Source organism: Salvelinus namaycush, chromosome 9, assembly GCF_016432855.1.
Source record: "Salvelinus namaycush isolate Seneca chromosome 9, SaNama_1.0, whole genome shotgun sequence".
NCBI classification, from domain to species: domain Eukaryota; kingdom Metazoa; phylum Chordata; class Actinopteri; order Salmoniformes; family Salmonidae; genus Salvelinus; species Salvelinus namaycush.
In genome coordinates this window covers 15,309,009-15,328,592 of record NC_052315.1, presented here as the reverse complement: position 1 = coordinate 15,328,592, position 19,584 = coordinate 15,309,009, and the positions used below count along the sequence as shown (strand labels likewise).

The 19,584-nt window shown below is 46.4% G+C and overlaps 1 protein-coding gene across 1 annotated transcript in view; it reads right to left on the bottom strand.

Moving 5' to 3' along the window:
* Nucleotides 1-18,365, bottom strand: part of abca7 (ATP-binding cassette, sub-family A (ABC1), member 7) — a 42,774-nt gene extending 24,409 nt beyond the window's left edge. The window contains exons 1-15 of the mRNA XM_039001391.1: nucleotides 18,300-18,365; nucleotides 17,818-17,911; nucleotides 16,488-16,629; nucleotides 16,021-16,148; nucleotides 15,729-15,850; nucleotides 13,851-14,045; nucleotides 12,993-13,085; nucleotides 12,499-12,736; nucleotides 12,097-12,236; nucleotides 11,825-11,941; nucleotides 11,348-11,539; nucleotides 10,805-11,010; nucleotides 8,742-8,918; nucleotides 8,332-8,554; nucleotides 3,336-3,557 (exon numbers count right to left, since the gene is read on the bottom strand). Of these exons, the coding sequence (XP_038857319.1) occupies nucleotides 3,336-3,557; nucleotides 8,332-8,554; nucleotides 8,742-8,918; nucleotides 10,805-11,010; nucleotides 11,348-11,539; nucleotides 11,825-11,941; nucleotides 12,097-12,236; nucleotides 12,499-12,736; nucleotides 12,993-13,085; nucleotides 13,851-14,045; nucleotides 15,729-15,850; nucleotides 16,021-16,148; nucleotides 16,488-16,629; nucleotides 17,818-17,911; nucleotides 18,300-18,365 (2,355 nt within the window). The remainder of the gene's footprint in view (nucleotides 1-3,335; nucleotides 3,558-8,331; nucleotides 8,555-8,741; nucleotides 8,919-10,804; nucleotides 11,011-11,347; nucleotides 11,540-11,824; nucleotides 11,942-12,096; nucleotides 12,237-12,498; nucleotides 12,737-12,992; nucleotides 13,086-13,850; nucleotides 14,046-15,728; nucleotides 15,851-16,020; nucleotides 16,149-16,487; nucleotides 16,630-17,817; nucleotides 17,912-18,299) is intronic.
* Nucleotides 18,366-19,584: the final 1,219 nt, after the last annotated feature.

The window sequence follows — 19,584 nt, the reverse complement described above, 5'->3', positions numbered from 1 at the left end:
TCAAGCAGCGTGTGAAACAACAACAGGACCCACCTACACAGGACTATTGGAATTGGGAGGAAATTCTGGACCGCGAAGTACCAGGAGAATATAACCGCCCCAAAGCTGAGCTGGAGGCAGCGAAAGCAGAGAGACGGAGATATGAGGAGGCAGCACGGAAACAAGGCTGGAAGCCCGTAAGTCAAACCCAAAAATTTCTTGGGGGGGGGGCTCTCGGGTAGTTTAGTTGGGTCAGTCGGGAGACGTGAGCCAACTCCTCCTGTTTACCGTAAGGAGCCGGTGAGGGCGGATTTGGAGGAGAGTGACGCAGAGACAGTAAAGGAGTTAATGGAGAAATTGGAGGAGAGAGTTATGAGGGATGTATTGGTTTGGTGCATGAGGCACGGCATCCGTCCGAATGAACGTGTTGGTGACTTAATGTCACCGGGAACAGTTCTCCAGACTCGTCCTGAAGAGCGTGCTAGCCGTCTGGTTAAGACAGTGCCTACAGCACGCACAAAGCCTCCTGTGCGTCTCCAGAGTCCTGTGCGTACTGTTACTGCTCCTCGCACTAGCCCTGTGGTGCGTGTTCCCAGCCCAGTACCACCAGTGCTGACACCACGCACCAAGCTTCCTGTGTGTCAACAGAGCCCTGTTCCTCCTCCACGCACTAACCCTGTGGTGCGTGTCTCCAGCCCATTACCACCAGTACCTACACCACGCACCAGGCTTCCAGTGTGTCTCCAGAGCCCTGTTCCTCCTCCACGCACTCGTCCTATGGTGCGTGTCTCCAGCCCGGTACCACCAGTTCCGGCACCACGCACCAAGCCTCCTGTGCGTCTCCAGAGCCCTGTGCGCACTGTTCCTTCTCCCCGCACTCGCCCTGAGGGGCGTGCCCTCAGCCCGGTACCTCCAGTTCCGGTACCACGCACCAGGCCTATAGTGCGCATCGAGAGTCCAGTGTGCCCTGTTGTTGTTCCCCGCACTAGCCTGAAGGTGCGTGTCCTTAGCCCGGTACCTCCAGTTCCGGTACCACGCACCAGGCCTACAGTGCGTCTCAGCCGGCCAGAGTCTGCCGTCTGCCCAACGGCGCCTGAACTGTCCGTCTGCCAAGCGCCGCATGAACTGCCCGTCTGTACAGAGCCTTCCGCCAGACAGGAGCCGCTAGAGCCTTCCGCCAGACAGGAGCCGCCAGAGCCTTCCGCCAGACAGGAGCAGCCAAAGCCTTCCGCCAGACAGGATCAGTCTGAGCCATCCGTCTCCGCAGCGCCATCTGAGCCATCCGTCTCCTCAGCGCCATCTGAGCCATCCGTCTCCCCAGCGCCGTCTGAGCCATCCGTCTCCTCAGCGCCGTCTGAGCCATCCGTCTCCCCAGCGCCGTCTGAGCCATCCGTCTGTCCCGAGCCATTAGAGCCGCCCGTCTGTCCCAAGCCGTCAGAGCCGTTAGTCAGTCAGGAGCCGCTAGAGCCATTCGTCAGTCAGGATCTGCCAGAGCCGCCAACCAGACAGGATCTGCCAGAGCCGCCAACCAGACAGGATCTGCCAGAGCCGCCAACCAGACAGGATCTGCCAGAGCCGCCAACCAGACAGGATCTGCCAGAGCCGCCAACCAGACAGGATCTGCCAGAGCCGTCAGCCAGCCATGAGCGTCCAGAGCCGTCAGCCAGCCATGAGCTACCCCTCAGCCCAGAGCTGCCATTAATCCTGAACTGCCCCTCAGTCCAGAGCTGTCTCTCTGTCCGGAGCTGCCCTTCAGTCCGGAGTTGCCCCTCTATCCTGAGCTATCTCTCTATCCTGACCTACCTCTCTGTCCTGAGCTATCTCTCTGTCCTGAGCTACCTTATCCTGGTGCTGCCCCTTAGTCCGGTGCTGCCCCTTAGTCCGGTGCTGCCCCTTAGTCCGGTGCTGCCCCTTAGTCCGGTGCTGCCCCTTAGTCCGGTGCTGCCCCTTAATCCAGTGGGGTTAATGTGGAGGGTGGCCATTTGGAGGAGGCTACGTAAGCGGGTAGTGACTATGGTGGGGTGGGGACCTCGCCCAGAGCCTGAGCCACCACCGTGGTCAGATGCCCACCCTGACCCTCCCCTAGACTTTGTGCTGGTGCGCCCGGAGTTCGCACCTTAAGGGGGGGGTTATGTCACGCCCTGGCCTTAGTATTCTTTGTTTTCTTAATTATTTTAGTTAGGTCAGGGTGTGACATGGGGAATGTATGTGTTTTTTGTAGTATCTAGGGTGGTTGTAAGGTTTAGGGGGTTTATTAGAGTAGTTGGGTTTATGTTTAGTATAGTAGTCTAGCTGTGTCTATGGTTGAGTGTAGGTTTCTAGGAAAGTCTATGGTTGCCTGAATTGGGTCTCAATTAGAGACAGCTGGTTATTGTTGTCTCTGATTGGGAGCCATATTTAAGGCAACCATAGGCTTTAGCTGTTTGTGGGGAATTGTCTATGTTAGTGTGTAATGGTCAGTGTCAGCACCATTTTGTATTTATAGCTTCACGGTCGTCTGTTTGTTGTTTTGTTTTGTTTGTTCCTTCTTTAAATAAAAAAGATGTACTTTCCACGCGCTGCGCCTTGGTCCAATCTCTCACCCAAAGACGATCGTGACAATGTGTATTATAAGGACTCACTGCTAGGACACGGTGTGTGGTGGTGAGAATGTGTATTATAAGGACTCACTGCTAGGACACGGTGTGTGGTGGTGAGAATGTGTATTATAAGGACTCACTGCTAGGACACGGTGTGTGGTGGTGAGAATGTGTATTATAAGGACTCACTGCTAGGACACGGTGTGTGGTGGTGAGAATGTGTATTATAAGGACTCACTGCTAGGACACGGTGTGTGGTGGTGAGAATGTGTATTATAAGGACTCACTGCTAGGACACGGTGTGTGGTGGTGAGAATGTGTATTATAAGGACTCACTGCTAGGACACGGTGTGTGGTGGTGAGAATGTGTATTATAAGGACTCACTGCTAGGACACGGTGTGTGGTGGTGAGAATGTGTATTATAAGGACTCACTGCTAGGACACGGTGTGTGGTGGTGAGAATGTGTATTATAAGGACTCACTGCTAGGACACGGTGTGTGGTGGTGAGAATGTGTATTATAAGGACTCACTGCTAGGACACGGTGTGTGGTGGTGAGAATGTGTATTATAAGGACTCACTGCTAGGACACGGTGTGTGGTGGTGAGAATGTGTATTATAAGGACTCACTGCTAGGACACGGTGTGTGGTGGTGAGAATGTGTATTATAAGGACTCACTGCTAGGACACGGTGTGTGGTGGTGAGAATGTGTATTATAAGGACTCACTGCTAGGACACGGTGTGTGGTGGTGAGAATGTGTATTATAAGGACTCACTGCTAGGACACGGTGTGTGGTGGTGAGGTGGTCTCTCCAGGCCACACACAGCACATATGGCAGGTAGAGGGCGAAGTAGATGAGGCCTCCGCAGGCGGCTGCCAGGTTGGCCCGGGAGAAGAAGGTGCTGATGAGGAAACACTGCATGATGGTGGCCGTAGCGAAGGCCGTCAGGAAGAAGAACACCACAGCCGGGTTGCTGTAGGGCAGGATGTCCCCCCACTGGAGGAAGAGAACAACACAATACAGGAAGAGATGAGGGTGAGACGACAGTGATACACCTCTGTGATGTTTCATTGTCTTAGTACTATATCTTAGTGTGTCCCTAATGCAATGCCTTAAAACTATACAGAGTGCTGTAATGAACCCAGTCATTAATCCAGGGCATTATTCTAGGACAACTGCATAGTTGTGATGTGAATACTTTTCAGTCCTGCCAAAAGACAGCAAATACAAAATGGCTTGATAATTGGCTTGATAACATCTAAAGCAAATAAACAAGCTGTGCATGGTCCCGGGCAAAATAAACAAGTGACTAAATTATCAACACAAGGCTATCGCTGTTTGAAAACTGTTTTCTGCCCCTCCCAAAATATAGAATTTGTAGATAATTGGCCCTCTTTCTGGGACTCACCCACAAAACAGGACCAAGCCTGGCCTGTTGAGGAGTGACGGACTCCATCCTAGCTGGAGGGGTGCTCTCATCGTATCTACGAACACAGACAGGGCTCGAACTCCTCTAGCTCCACAATGAGATAGCCTGCTGCCTGGCCTGCACCCTGTTAGCCAGTCTGCCAGCTTTGTGGAGTCTGCCACTAGCACAGTCAGTGTAGTCAGCTCAGCTATCCCCATTGAGACCATGTCTATGCCTCGATCTAGGTTGGGCAAAACTAAACATGGTGGTGTTCGCCTTAGCAATCTCACTAGAATAAAGACCTCCTCCATTCCTGCCATTATTGAAAGAGATTGTGATACCTCACATCTCAAAATAGGGCTACTTAATGTTAGATCCCTCACTTCCAAGGCAGTTATAGTCAATGAACTAATCACTGATCATAATCTTGATGTGATTGGCCTGAAACATGGCTTAAGCCTGATGAATTTACTGTGTTAAATGAGGCCTCACCTCCTGGTTACACTAGTGACCATATCCCCCGCGCATCCCGCAAAGGCGGGGGTGTTGCTAACATTTAAGATAGCAAATTTCAGTTTACCAAAAAAAACGACGTTTTCGTCTTTTGACCTTCTAGTCATGAAATCTATGCAGCCTACTCAATCACTTTTTATAGCTACTGTTTACAGCCCTCCTGGGCCATATACAGCGTTCCTCACTGAGTTCCCTGAATTCCTATCGGACCTTGTAGTCATGGCAGATAATATAAAACATTTTGGTGACTTTAATATTCACATGGAAAAGTCCACAGACCCACTCCAAAAGGCTTTCGGAGCCATCATCGACTCAGTGGGTTTTGTCCAACATGTCTCCGGACCTACTCACTGCCACAGTCATACTCTGGACCTAGTTTTGTCCCGTTAAATAAATGTTGTGGGTTTTAATGTTTTTCCTCATAATCCTGGACTATCGGACCACCATTTTATTATGTTTGCAATTGCAACAAATAATCTGCTCAGACACCAACCAAGGATCATCAAAAGCCGTGCTATAAATTCTTGGACAACCCAAAGATTCCTAGATGCCCTTTCAGACTCCCTCCACCTACCCAAGGACATCAGAGTACAACAATCAGTTAACCACCTAACTGAGGAACTCAATTTAACCTTGCGCAATACCCTAGATGCAGTCGCACCCCTAAAAACAAAAAACATTTATCATAAGAAACTAGCTCCCTGGTATACAGAAAATACCCGAGCTCTGAAGCAAGCTTCCAGAAAATTGGAACGGAAATTGCGCTACGCAAAACTGGAAGTCTTCCGACTAGCTTGGAAAGACAGTACCGTGCAGTATCGAAGAGCCCTCACTGCTGCTCGATTATCCTATTTTTCCAACTTAATTGAGGAAAATAAGAACAATCCCCCCAAAAATGTTGATACTGTCGTAAAGCTAACTAAAACGCAGCATTCCCCAAGAGTGGATGGCTTTCACTTTAGCAGTGATAAATGCATGAACTTCTTTGACGAAAAGATCATGATCATTAGAAAGCAAATTACGGACTCCTCTTTAAATCTGCGTATTCCTCCAAAGCTCAGTTGTCCTGAGTCTGCACAACTCTGCCAGGACCTAGGATCAAGGAAGACACTCAAGTTTTTTAATTCTATATCTCTTGACACAATGATGAAAATAATCATGGCCTCTAAACCTTCAAGCTGCATACTGGATCCTAATCCTACTAAACTACTGAAAGAGCTGCTTCCTGTGCTTGGCCCTCCTATGTTGAACATAATGAACGGCTCTCTATCCACCGGATGTGTACCAAACTCACTAAAAGTGGCAGTAATAAAGCCTCTCTTGAAAAAGCAAAACCTTGACCCAGAAAATATAAAAAACTATCGGCCTATATCGAATCTCCCATTCCTCTCAAAGATGTTAGAAAAGGCTGTTGCGCAGCAACTCACTGCCTTCCTGAAAACAAACAATGCATACGAAACGCTTCAGTCTGGTTTTAGACCCCATCATAGCACTGAGACTGCACTTGTGAAGGTGGTAAATTACCTTTTAAAACTTCTTATGGCTGGGTGGCAGTATTGAGTAGCTTGGATGAAAAGATGCCCAGAGTAAACTGCCTGCTACTCAGGCTCAGAGGCTAAGATATGCATATTATTAGTATATCTGGATAGAAAACACTCAGAAGTTTCTAAAACTGTTTGAATGATGTCTGTGAGTATAACAGAACTCATAAGGCAGGCAAAAACCTGAGAAAAAATCCAACCAGGAAGTGGGAAATCTGAGGTTTGTAGGTTTGCCTATCCAATATACAGTGAGATATTGGTCATTTTGCACTTCCTAAGGCTTCCACTAGATGTCAACAGTCTTTAAAACATTGTTTGATGCTTCTACTGTGAAGAATGAGGGAAGGAGAGCTCTTTGAGTCAGGTGTCTGGCACGAGCTGAACATGCGCAGTCACGTGAGAGCGACCTGTTTCCATCGCATTTCTGAAGAAAAAGGAATTCTCCGGTTGAAACATTATTGAAGATTTATGTTCAAAACATCCTAAAGATTGATTCTATACATCGTTTGACAATTTTCTACGAACTGTAATGGAATTGTTTGACTTTTCGTCTGAACTGCGCATCATGAATGTGGATTACTGGACTGAACGCGCAAACAAAATGAAGGTATTTGGACAAAATGATAGACTATATCGAACAAAACAAACATTTATTGTGGAACTGGGATTCCTGGGAGTGCATTCTGATGAAGATCATCAAAGGTAAGTGAATATTTATGATACTATTTCTGACTTCTGTTGACTCCAAAAAATGGCGGATATCTTTATGGCTTATTTGGGCTCTGTACTCAGATTATAGCATGGTGTGCTTTTTCCGTAAAGTTTTTTTGAAATCTGACACAGCGGTTGCATTAAGGAGAAGTTTATCTAAAGTTCCATGTTTAATACTTGTATCTTTTATCAATGTTTATTATGAGTATTTCTGTAAATTGATGTGGCTCTCTGCAAAATCACCGGATGTTTTGGAGGCAAAACATTACTGAACATAATGCGCCAATGTAAACTGAGATTTTTGGATATAAATATGAACTTTATCGAACAAAACATACATGTATTGTGTAACATGAAGTCCTATGAGTGTCATCTGATAAAGATCATCAAAGGTTAGTGATTCAATCTATCTCTATTTCTGATTTTTGTGACTCCTCTCTTTGGCTGGAAAAATGGCTGTGTTTTTCTGTGAATAGGTGCTGACCTAACATAATCGTTTGTGGTGCTTTCACCGAAAAGCCTATTTGAAATCGGACACTGTGGTGGGATTAACAAGAAGTGTATCTTTAAAATGGTGTAAAATACTTGTATGTCTGAGGAATTATAATTATGAGATTTCTGTTGTTTTTTGAATTTGGCGCCCTGCACTTTCACTGGCTGTTGTCATATCGATCCCGTTAACGGGATCTCAGCCGTAAGAAGTTAATGGCGTCAGACCGAGGCTCTGCATCTGTCCTCGTGCTCCTAGACCTTAGTGCTGCTTTTGATCCTATCGATCACCACATTCTTTTGGAGAGATTGGAAACCCAAATTTGTCTACACGGACAAGTGCTGGCCTGGTTTAGATCTTATCTGTCGGAAAGATAACAGTTTATCTCTGTGGATGGTTTGTCCTCTGACAAATCAACTGTAAATTTCGGTGTTCCTATCTGGAGTCTATCTAGAGTATTTATCCTGTCTTATCCAGTGTCCTGTGTGAATGCAAGTATGCTCTCTCTTTCTCTCTCTCGGAGGACCTGAGCCCTAGGGCCCTGCCTCAGGACTACCTGGCCTGATGACTCCTTGCTGTCCCCAGTCCACCTGGCCGTGCTGCTGCTCCAGTTTCAAATGTTCTGCCTGCGGCTATGGAACCCTGACCTGTTCACCGGACATGCTACCTGTCTCAGACCTGCTGTTTTCAACTCTCTAGAGACAGCAGGAGCGGTAGAGATACTCTCAATGATCGGCTATGAAAAGCCAACTGACATTTACTCCTGAGGTGCTGACCTATTGCACCCTCGACAACCACTGTGATTATTATTATTTGACCCTGCTGGTCATCTATGAACATTTGAACATCTTGGCCATGTTCTGTTATAATCTCCATCCGGCACAGCCAGAAGAGGACTGGCCACCCCTCATAGCCTGGTTCCTCTAGGTTTCTTCCTAGGTTCTGGCCTTTCTAGGGAGTTTTTCCTAGCCACCGTGCTTCTACACCTGCTTTGCTTGCTGTTTGGGGTTTTAGGCTGGGTTTCTGTACAGCACTTTGTGACATCGGGTGATGTAAGAAGGTTTTTATAAATAAATTTGATTGATTGATTGATATTAGACCACATGCCTTGAGCAGAGCAATGAGGAGGCCGGCGCTGACCAGGAAGGGCACCAGGCTGCTGATGAACCAGCTGACCCACAGCTGGCCTGTACCAAGCCCCATGATCCTCATGGTCTCCTTGAGCCGCGCCTCCTTTTCGTACACCACGCCCTTGATGATCATGGCCACCGAGTAGATCCACGCCAGCGTCATGAATAGGGGCAGCGAGCGGTTCAGCACGCGTAGGAAACTGGAGGAGGGATAGAAGAAAAGAGAAGGTAAGGAGGGAAGAGAGGTATGAGGTAGTATGGGTGAGTAATAGATAGTATGTGAAAACGTTTCATAGAGCATGAAAAAAAGGAAAAGTTAAGAGCGAGAGGAGGATGGGTGGGGAAAAAAGTTGATAAGGAGGTTGGGGAGGTTTGAGTCCTACTCACACGTCATCCACGTAGCAGGGGTAGGGCATCTGCTGGATGTAGAGGCCAGTGTACAGCTCCACACCACTCAGCACACGGGCCACAGCTCTCTCCACCAGGTCCTGTACGTACACAAAGCCCCCCCAGATGTAGCGCATGTCACTGAAGGGGTCCGCTGCTGGGCCCGGGTCCCAGAACCTGGGGGGGGGAAACATTCCCATGAACATTATATTGGTATTGTAATGCAGCAGCACCATGGTTGTATCTAAAGCAATAGTGGAAGTCTATCAGGGGATAATGTACCCACAATTATTTTAGGCAGGGGGCAACAGAGCTAGCCAGGGTTACCAGCCCTCATTCTTTGTATCAGCAACTCAACTGATACCTCGACTAACCGGTGCCCCGACACATTGACTCTGTACCGGTAGCCCCTGTATACACCCTCGCTACTGTTATTTTACTGCTGTTCTTTAATTATTTGTTACTTTTATTTTTTACTTAACACTTATTGGTTAAGGGCTTGTAAGTAAGCATTTCACTGTAATGTCACCTGTTGTATTCGGCACGTGACTTCTCACCACGGTCGGTCGGATGGTCCAGCTGTCGCGCTTGTACGAGCGTTGCCACACTCCCAGAATCCAACAGAATGTGGCTGTTATGACCGTTGACTTTCAACGGGACCATGGGTGCTGGTGGTTCGCTGTGGGCCCAACAGGAGGTGACGTAGTTTATTGCATGGCCCGCTGATGACATCGACTCCTCTCGAACCGGAAATTCCATGCGAGGTGTTCCCGGGCGCCACACTCAAACACCTCCTTTAGTCTTCATCCACCTGGGGTTGTCGGCGGAGGGTCGACTCTCCAACCGGCTGTCTCTCCGCGGGTCTGCAGTCCTTTAGCCTGGCTGACTGTCGGATTGGGGAGTACAGTGGTGGGGTCCCCTTCGACGGTTCCCGGCCTCGGCCTGCATCCCCTTCAGCAGGGCCTCAGTATTCTGGTGCGTCTCCACGGCTCCCAAGAGGTCCAAGGTCTGGGGCGTGCGTAGACTCACCGCCCTCTTCATGTCGTAAGGTAGCACCCGAAAGAAGGGATCCATGACCACTTTGTCGATAACGGGGAGGGTGGCTATGTCGGTTAGGAGTCATGCTCTGGTGATGTGCAGTAGGTCGCTCATCTGGGCTCGGGGGGAAGCTTCGGTCACGAACCTCCAGTTGTGGACCAGTTGGGCCTGACGTGCCAGGCTGTACCCGTAGCGGCTGAGTACCTCACTCGAGACAGTCATAGTTTGCCGCCTGTTCGGTGTTGAGGTCATAATACGCCTTTTGGGCGTCTCCGGACAGGAACGGGGCCTTGGGCCATCCATCCCGGAGTGTCTGTTCGAACGTGCAGAGGTAGATCTCGATGTCGCCATCCTCCGCTTGACTAAGAACTGATTAGGATGAGATTCGGTCTGTGTTTCTCCTCACAGCTTCCTGACTTCCTCCAGCAGGCACTCCAGCAGGCACTACAGAGGGTAGTGCGTACAGCCCAGTACATCACTGGGGCCAAGGTTCCTGCCATCCAGGACCTCTATACCAGGCGGTGTTAGAGGAAGGCCCTACAAATTGTCAGACTCCAGCCACCCTAGTCATAGACTGTTCTCTCTGCTACCGCACAGCAAATGGTACAGAAGCGCCAAGTCTAGGTCCATAAGACTCCTGAACAGCTAATCAAATGGCTACTCAGACTACTTGCATTCCCCCTCTTTTAAACTGCTGCAACTCTGTTTATTATCTATGCATAGTCACTTCAACTCTACCTACATGTACATATTACCATAATTACCTCGACTAACCGGTGCCCCCGCACATTGACTCTGTACCGGTAGCCCCTGTATACAGCCTCGCTACTGTTATTTTACTGCTGTTCTTTAATTATTTGTTACTTTTATTTTTTACTTAACACTTATTGGTTAAGGGCTTGTAAGTAAGCATTTCACTGTAAGGTCTACACCTGTTGTATTCGGCACATGACAAACCTAGTTTGATGACCCAAAATACAACCAATAGCATTGTTCATATCAAACATTCCCCTCAGTGAGTTTACCTGTCCTTGATCTTGTTGGTGCGTGCGACATCGTCGATGTCCATGCGGATCTTGTAGGTGACATGAGGGGGCAGACCGGGTAAAGACGTGTTGGGAAGGAGGAACACTATCCCAGCCCAGAACTCTCTCTCTTCCAGCAGCTCCAAGGCCCTGTCAATCATCTGTCCCTCTGTGGCAGCACCCTCCAGCTTGTTCAGGGAGAAACACTGAAGGATAACAAGGACATGAGTAATGTTACAGTACAAAACAATGTACAAGATAAACATGTCACTCAATGTGAGGGAATGGGTGAAGTTATACACGCTGTAATAACTACATACACAATGGCTGAAACCACAACTGTAGACTAGTGAAGCTAACTCAGACACAATGCCAATGAGGACTTCTAATTCAGTGGTAGAACAACTAAACTAATTAGACTAATTAACGGTTAAGTAAAAGTTACACTAATCATGGCCTTGACAAGCTCTTCAGAACCAGGGTTGGTGATCACTGATCTACAATACGCAGCATAGATGGTTGAGTAGGAGGAGGGGTAGCTACCTGGGTAACTTGAGCCAGAGTGGTGATGGTGTTGTTCAGGTCGGAGTACACGTCCAGCCAGGTAGGGGGCGCTCCTTCTTTCCTGGGTTCATTGGGCGTGGACAAGAAGCGGGCAATGCGCTTGGCTGTCCAGGAAGTGTTCTCCAGCTGCAGATTAACCAACACGGCCACCTCCGGCCGCCTCAGCAGATCCTGTCACACAGAGGAAGTGACACGGTTGGCCAAAGCTGCCAAATGAGGAGGATTTCAATGGCGAAGGCCAGACTAGAAATAGTACCACTCTCACGAGGGAGGCTCTAATTTCTAGAAGTTCTGGCTTGCTGGGTCCTATGGCTCTTCATATACACAACATACAATAATAATAGTGACCATGCACTTTGGTTGCGACGTCATAGCTACAGACACACAGTATTCACGATGACATTTTCTTAATCAAGACATCTCCAGGTTTGTTGGCATTTTTAATGTGTGCAGTACCTGCAGCAGCTGTATCTCCACACTACTCTCCATGTAGGTCTTGATACCAGGTGCCACCTCCATCCAGGCACCATTCAGCTCCTCTAGGATCTGCAGGTCCTGGAAGGTCTTGTTCACCTACGAGTGAAGACAGGGATCATAGAATAAAACCGAAAATATTTCATGATTTTTTTTTTTTTATTACAAACATAGAGCTAAGAGAAAATTGTATAACACCAATAAATACAGAGCGAATGGTATGAGTGTGAAAAGACAACAGAGGCTTGATGTACCTCTTTCATGACATCGCGTACGGCAGGGGTGTCTGGTGTGTACAGCAGTTTGCCAATAAACAGGGGCTTGATCCCTCGCCACACGATGCGAGACAGTGGGTTGGACTCCAGGCTCTGGATCAAGCTTTTACAGTACGGGGCTGGGAGAACCAACACAACACCCATGTTAGGTAGGTTGTCGGCTCATCAGCTCACCACTTATTGTAAACAATACACCTTTTGAACGTACATCAATTCATCCACCATCCAAAAAGAAGAAAACACATGTCAATCTAATTATCAAATCCCCTTTCATCCAAGATGATCTACAGTTATGCTAGTTTTGATTTTCATTAGTATTAGCTAATGCTATCACACATAAACCCTATAGATATCTAGTGAACTTTGAAATCTTTCTCTCACTGGTGACGTTGTCCTTGTCCATGTCGTTGTCCTCGGTGCCGTTCTTGCCCAGGAAGGACTTGATGTCGTTGTCCTCGTACCAGTTGAGTGAAGGGATCCTCTCGCCGCCCACCTCAGGGTGGCCACACATAATCCTGGAGAAGGCCCTGAAGCTCTCCCGTGGCAGGGTCGAACGGTTCTCTGGCGAGAGCAGACGCAGCTCCGAGTTCAACTCCCTAAAGCTAGCGAGAGAGGACAGCTAGCGGGAAAAAAAGAGCGAGTAAGAGAGAAAAGAGGAAAAAGAAAGGAGAGAGCGAAGAAAGGCGAAGGGGAGATGCAACATTAATGGATTTTCCTGCAGGCGGGTGTGAAGCATTGTTTTGCTAATACTGAGTGAGAATGTGTTTTAGGCAGTGTCACAAAGCTATCAAGGCAGGTATTCAAGTTGAACGGCTAATTATCTCATTCTCATTTACCTAAGAAATATAAGAAAGAATAGAAGATGGTATTCTTACGTCATCCATGAGTACTGCCAACTCCTTGGACACGGAGGTGACCGCTTGACTGATGACCCGGAGGTCACCGGCGTTGGCCCTCAGTCTGTCTCTCTGAGGGAGGAAAGTAGAGCCAGGATTAACCTTAGGATTTAGCTCGATCTGTTATCCACATCTAGAGACTGAAGATTGGAGATTCTATTGTGTGCAATGATATTCAATGTTAGTATTAAGAGTATAATGCTACATTAGCACAAATGCTATAGTAAATTAGCTTTCTAAAAACCTTCAAACAGTTGAATTCCCCAATAGAAATTAATTGAGCTCACCTAAACATTTCTAATTAAAACCACATAATTGCAGAGGGTCCGCTCATATAATAATCTAATCCAAAAGTAAATGGCCAAACTGAACAAGCAATTTACTCCACATTTCTTATAAAATTCCGTGGATTATATAGGACAGACTATTATTTTCCACTGCTACTGTGAATTAAGTGCATATTTAGAAAGCGCTTTAATGTAGTCCCTGTAACTAAAGTCTTTTGGAAGGTGGATGATAGACAGATGCTCTTAGCTTGTTCACAGCTAAGAACATGACACAGCAGTTGATTCATTAACTTCATGCATACAGTACTTGATTCTTGGAAGACAATAAAAAGCACCTGTTGTCAGGTAGAATTAATCTATAAAAGAACAAGCAGACATACTATGTGACCCATTGTTATAGCATAGAAAAATATATTTTCCTCAGAGAGTGGCTGAATATTTTTGTACATCAAGTTAATTTACATGCACTTCGATAGGAAAACAGCAATATATTTTTCCTTTCACAACAACATGAACAGCCACAGACAGAGAGTGTGCGACCTCAACTGACCGTAAAGAACTTGCTGAAGTCCAGCTGGGAGAGGAAGAGCTGCTCTGCTTGCTGCAGGGTGTCGGCTGGGATGGCACAGAGCTGGCTCTGCAGCTCCGCCATAGAATCCTCTTGATCTACAGTGAGGAACTGGCTCAGCACAGTGGCATTGCACACAATGTCCTTCAGCATCACCCCAGTGCCTGCCAGAGACACCTACAAATCAAATCAAATTGTATTGGTCACATACACATATTTAGCAGATGTTAATGCGGGTGTAGCGAAATGCTGTGTTCCTAGCTCCAAGAGTGCAGTAATATATATCTAATATAATATCTAACAGTTCACAAAAATACACACAAATCTAAAAGAAAAATAATGGAATTAAGAAATATATAAATATTAGAACGAGCAATGTCGGAGAGGCATTGACTAAAATACAGTAGATACATATGAAATGAGTAAATATGTAAACATTATTAATGTGACTAGTGTTCCATTATTAAAGTGGCCAGTGATTCCATGTCTACATAGGGTAGCAGCCTCTAACGTGGGAGGTTTAGTAACCAGGTGGTAGCCGGCTAGTGATGGCTATTTAACAGTCTGATGGCCTTGAGATAGAAGCTGTTTTTCAGTCTCTCGGTCCCAGCTTTGATTCACCTGTACTGACCTCGCCTTCTGGATTATAGCGGGGTGAACAGGCAGTGGCTCTGGTGGTTGATGTCCTTGATGATCTTTTTGGCCTTCCTGTGACATCGGGTGCTGTAGGTGTCCTGGAGGGCAGGCAGCGTGCCCCTGGTGATGCGTTGGGCAGACCGCACCACCCTCTGGAGTGCTCTGCGGTTGCGGGCGGTGCAGTTGCCGTACCAGGCGGTGATACAGCCCGACAGGATGCTCTCAATTGTGCATATGTAAAAGTTTGTGAGGGTCTTCGCGGCCAAGACAAATTTCTTCAGTATCCTGAGGTTGAAGAGGCGCTGTTGCGCCTTCTTCACCACACTGTCTGTGTGGGTGGACCATTTCAGATCGTCAGTGATGTGTACGCCGAGGAACTTGAAGCTTTCTACCTTATCCACTGCGGTCCCGTCGATGTAGATAGGGGTGTGCTCCCTCTGCGTTTTCCTGAAGTCCAAGAACAGCTCCTTCGTTTTGTTGACGTTGAGGGAGAGGTTATTTTCCTGGCACCACTCCACCAGGGCCCTCACCTCCTCCCCGTAGGCTGTCTCGTCATTGTTGGTAATCAGGCCTACTATGGTTGTGTCATCTGAAAATGTTATGATTGCGTTGGAGGCGTGTGGCCACGCAGTCATGGGTGAACAGGGAGTACAGGAGGGGGTTGAGTATGCACCCTTGTGGGGCCCCTGTGTTGAGGATCAGCGAAGTGGAGGTTTTGTTTCCTACCTTCACCACCTGGGGGCGGCCCATCAGGAAGTCTAGGACCAAGTTGCACAGGGCGGGGTTCAGACCCAGGTCCCCGAGCTTGATGATGAGCTTGGAGGGTACTATGGTGTTGAAGGCTGAGCTATAGTCAATGAACAGCATTCTTACATACTGTAGGTATTTCTCTTGTCCAGAGAGATACATGTGGTCAAGAAGATACCCAAAGACACAGATGTAAAACAAGTGGTCCCGTGTGGCTCAGTTGGTTGAGAATGGTGCTTGCAACTTCAGGGTTGTAGGTTTGATTTCCACGAGGGACCATTATGAAATTGTATACACTCACTACTGTAAGTTGCTCTGGACTGTCTGCTAAATAATGTAAGTAGGCGTGTATATAGTCAGGTTTATGTTCACCGCTGATTCAATTCGTTTTTTTTTCTGTGCATACTACCTTGGTTGAACTCATGAGATACTTTTAGCCTGACTGGGAGTTAACATGTGGTTTAATGCAGTGCTTACCACCTGAAAGTTCAGGCGAGCCCTGAACAGCTGGTCTAGGGCAGAGGGAGACAGGCTGCCATTGGTCAGGAGAAAGTTGGAGAAGGTCTGATTGGCTCGCAGGTATTCTCCCACAGGAAGATCTATAACGCAAACAAAAAACATGAATCAGGACATAACAGGACAACAAAACAGCACAGACAGACAGACACTTGACACTTCATTGTATTCTCCTGTTTGAGACAATCCACAAAGAGAATTTGCGGACTGCAATGCTCTGATCCGTATTCACTGTCTCAAGACAGCCACATACTTGGCCAGGCGCCTGGCCTCTCTCCAAGTCTCCGTATAGTATCTAGAAGGTCCTGAAAGCCAGAGAAGGCTGTCTGGTTGCCACTGTAGGACAGGATTGTCTGCGAGTCCACTAAGAGTCGAGAGAGTCTGCAGGAGGAAAAAAAACACTTGGGGTGAGATGGAGAGATAAAACAGATTTATGGATTGGTTGTTATACAATTAAAGCTTCATATCAAACAACTCAGTGGCATGCAGTAGGGTTGGAAGTCAACTCCAATTCAGTTTAAATAAAAAATAAACATGTTGAAATGTTCTGATTCCAACACATGCCCTAAATCATTTACCGGTACTTTAATTGTATCACATAATCTGGCTTAGAACACTTTTATCAGAAAACATTGAAACAGAACTGGCCCAAATCCCTGATGTTCAACAACCACCAATTAAGTACTTTGGCCACACACAAATACACTGCAGTTCACCCACATGGAGTTGTCAAAGTTGCCCACCCGCCCTGGGGTCTCCCCCTGAGTGGGGTTGTGGAAGCAGGGGTTGTTGATGTTGCAGATGATCCCCTGAACCCATGGCAGGGTGCCTGCTGAGGGAAGTGCCTTGTTGGGGAAATGACCTGGAATTACACACACACACACACACACACACACACACACACACACACACACACACACACACACACACACACACACACACACACACACACACACACACACACACACACACACACACACACACACAGATGTGGGATTGACCTGAGACATGCAAAACACTGTTGAACTGTTGCCCAGTTCCTGTGATAGATTTTGATGTGTGTAATAATCACACTCCTTTCAACACAGTAAGATTGGCCTAGTCTCTGAGATGTCTGTCAGAACATTGTTAATCCAATGAGTCCCACCTTCAAACCCCTTTTAAACATTGTGTGTTTGAACTACAGACAATCAGAATCGCACATAGCTGCTGTCACATACACCACACAATTGTCACTGACTAGTTGGATATTCATTTCCCACTGAGAAAACAATTTCTGTACTTACAGCATTCATATACATTCATTTTTATCAGGTTTTTGCTTTGGCTAATCTTATTTTTATTGACATTTGTCAATAAAGCTCATGAATGCATGTCTATGTCAAATTGTGTTGTGTTCTACTTGTTGCCCTGGTTGTCCTGAAAAGAAAAGGGTAAACCACTTCATTGTGAGGCTAAATATAAGGTCTGGACATGCAGATACATTTATTTGCTATTTTATTAGGATCCCCATTAGCTGTTGCAAAAGCAGCAGCTACTCTTCCTGGGGTCCACACAAAACATAATAGACAAGAACAGCTCAAAGACAGAACTAAATAAAAAAAACGATTTAAAAAAAGTCACACGCAGTCTACATATCAATACATACACAAACTATCTAGGTCAAATAGATAAATTTAAAGCTCATTTTTGCTGGGGTCTCGAGACTGATAGGATTCATGTGAGAGGAAACCAGTCATGATGTGAACCATGGACAAATGTAAACACTGAGATTGAGCTAAAATACATACAATGTTACGACTGTGAAATTGACCCACTGCATGACAAGAGTCCAAAAATAAGCAAGATGACGATCAAGAGCAGAACAGGCTGGAAAAAGTCTGGCGGCACCCAGAATCACTCTCACCTAGCTAATCAGCTTATGTGGTTGGCTGGAAATTTCTGAGGCAGGGAGGGAGAGCTTAACCTGTGTGTTACAGCAGAGCTGGTAGGCAGTTGACACGAGAGCAACACTGTCAACACAAGAGTAGAATGACTGATGGGCACTCACATTGGCTCTGTTTGTAGGGAGGATGAGAGTGACGCACTGAGATGAGGATGAGGAAGAGGAACAGAGGCCAGACCAGCTCGATAATCAACTGGACCTGGAGGGAGGGAGGGATTACATCATCACACACATTAGGCTAATAGTGGCTAGTAGCTACCACTGCCTTTGATGCCTGCCTTATGTTAGGAGTCTTAAGACAACAGATTGCACCTGTAGCTTAATGGTCAAAAAGGCCTAATTAATTTGTTAGGTTACATCATGGATATCAATTTCATTCATGATTAAAAAGGGGACATGGTCAATAGGAACGTTAGAATCAGAAGTGGTACATAGAGACATGTTGGCTTTACATAAGTGGTACACACATACATGTTTGCTCTTTATAAATTGTGGTACATTGAGACATGTTGGCTCTTAATATCCTAATCTCATCTGTTAATGTGATGTAGGGCCAACTACTGAACACGTGCCAGTTCAGTTCCCACCTTGTTCCTCCTGCGGTAAGTGATGTTCTTCCAGAGCAGTAGCAAGAGCTGAGTCCCGATCCCCATGTTGTGCTGCAAGGTGCTACCAAGCCATAGTGCAGCACTATAGGAACAAAACATGAGGGAGAGCAGTTGGACACCTGTGTCTTGACTAAAAAAGTATTTTCTGACCAAAGAAAATGAACTAAACAACAGCAGTGTGAGCACCTCCACTTGGAAATTTAAAATTAGCCAAAAAATTGGGATATTTGCCACAGTACATAGCTAATTCAGGTGCAGACGGGAGCACACTGTCCTGTAAGTCCCACATCCTCACAGGGAGTCTGAAGACACTGATAGATCCCGACAGGCCAGCTTAATCCAGACAATAAACATTCTCTTTTAACAAACATCTGTACTTCACAGATGCAGTGTAGCTTCAGTTGGAAAACTTTGAGTAATGTCATCTAATGCGGGATAAATATTTAACAAAAACAATGAAATAGCATGAAGATGAGGGTACTATGCTATTATGTCACAGAGGAGAAAACATTAATCTGCTCAGGACTCCTCCTAGGTTGATCCTGCAATCCTCATTATCCCAATTGGTTTACGTGATTCTGAGATTTCTAAATTAACTTTTGCTCAACAAATGCTTCCACGTCGTATCATTTGTTGATAAACAGCATTATGTCATCTAAATTAATTCACCAGCAAACAAGTGTGATTTCACTTGCAAATTCACCTCCCTCATTTTTCATAGGCCTATCCCTAGTGCCAAGCTATGTGTGCATTCATCTGTGTACAACGATGCACTTTATCCGCAGTAAACCTTTATAACATGCTCATTATCATAATGTGCAAATAAATGAATACATGCTCAATAAGTTCCTTTTCTTTAAACATCTCCACAACAACCAGATCAAAATGGTAAGGCTGATGTCAGACATGGAATTGACTATATGAAACACAATTCAATTGAGAACCCAGATGGGGCCTGGATGAATGACACTAGTAGAGATAGAGCAGTAGAGATACTCTGAATGACCGGCTATGAAAAGCCAACTGACATTTACTCCTGAGGTGCTGACCTGTTGCACCCTCGACAACCACTGTGATTATTATTATTTGACCCTGCTGGTCATCTATGAACATTAAAACATCTTGGCCATGTTCTGTTATAATCTCCACCCGGCACAGCCAGGAGAGGACTGGCCACCCCATAGCCTGGTTCCTCTCTAGGTTTCTTCCTAGGTTCTGGCCTTTCTAGGGAGTTTTTCCTAGCCACCGTACATTGCTTGCTGTT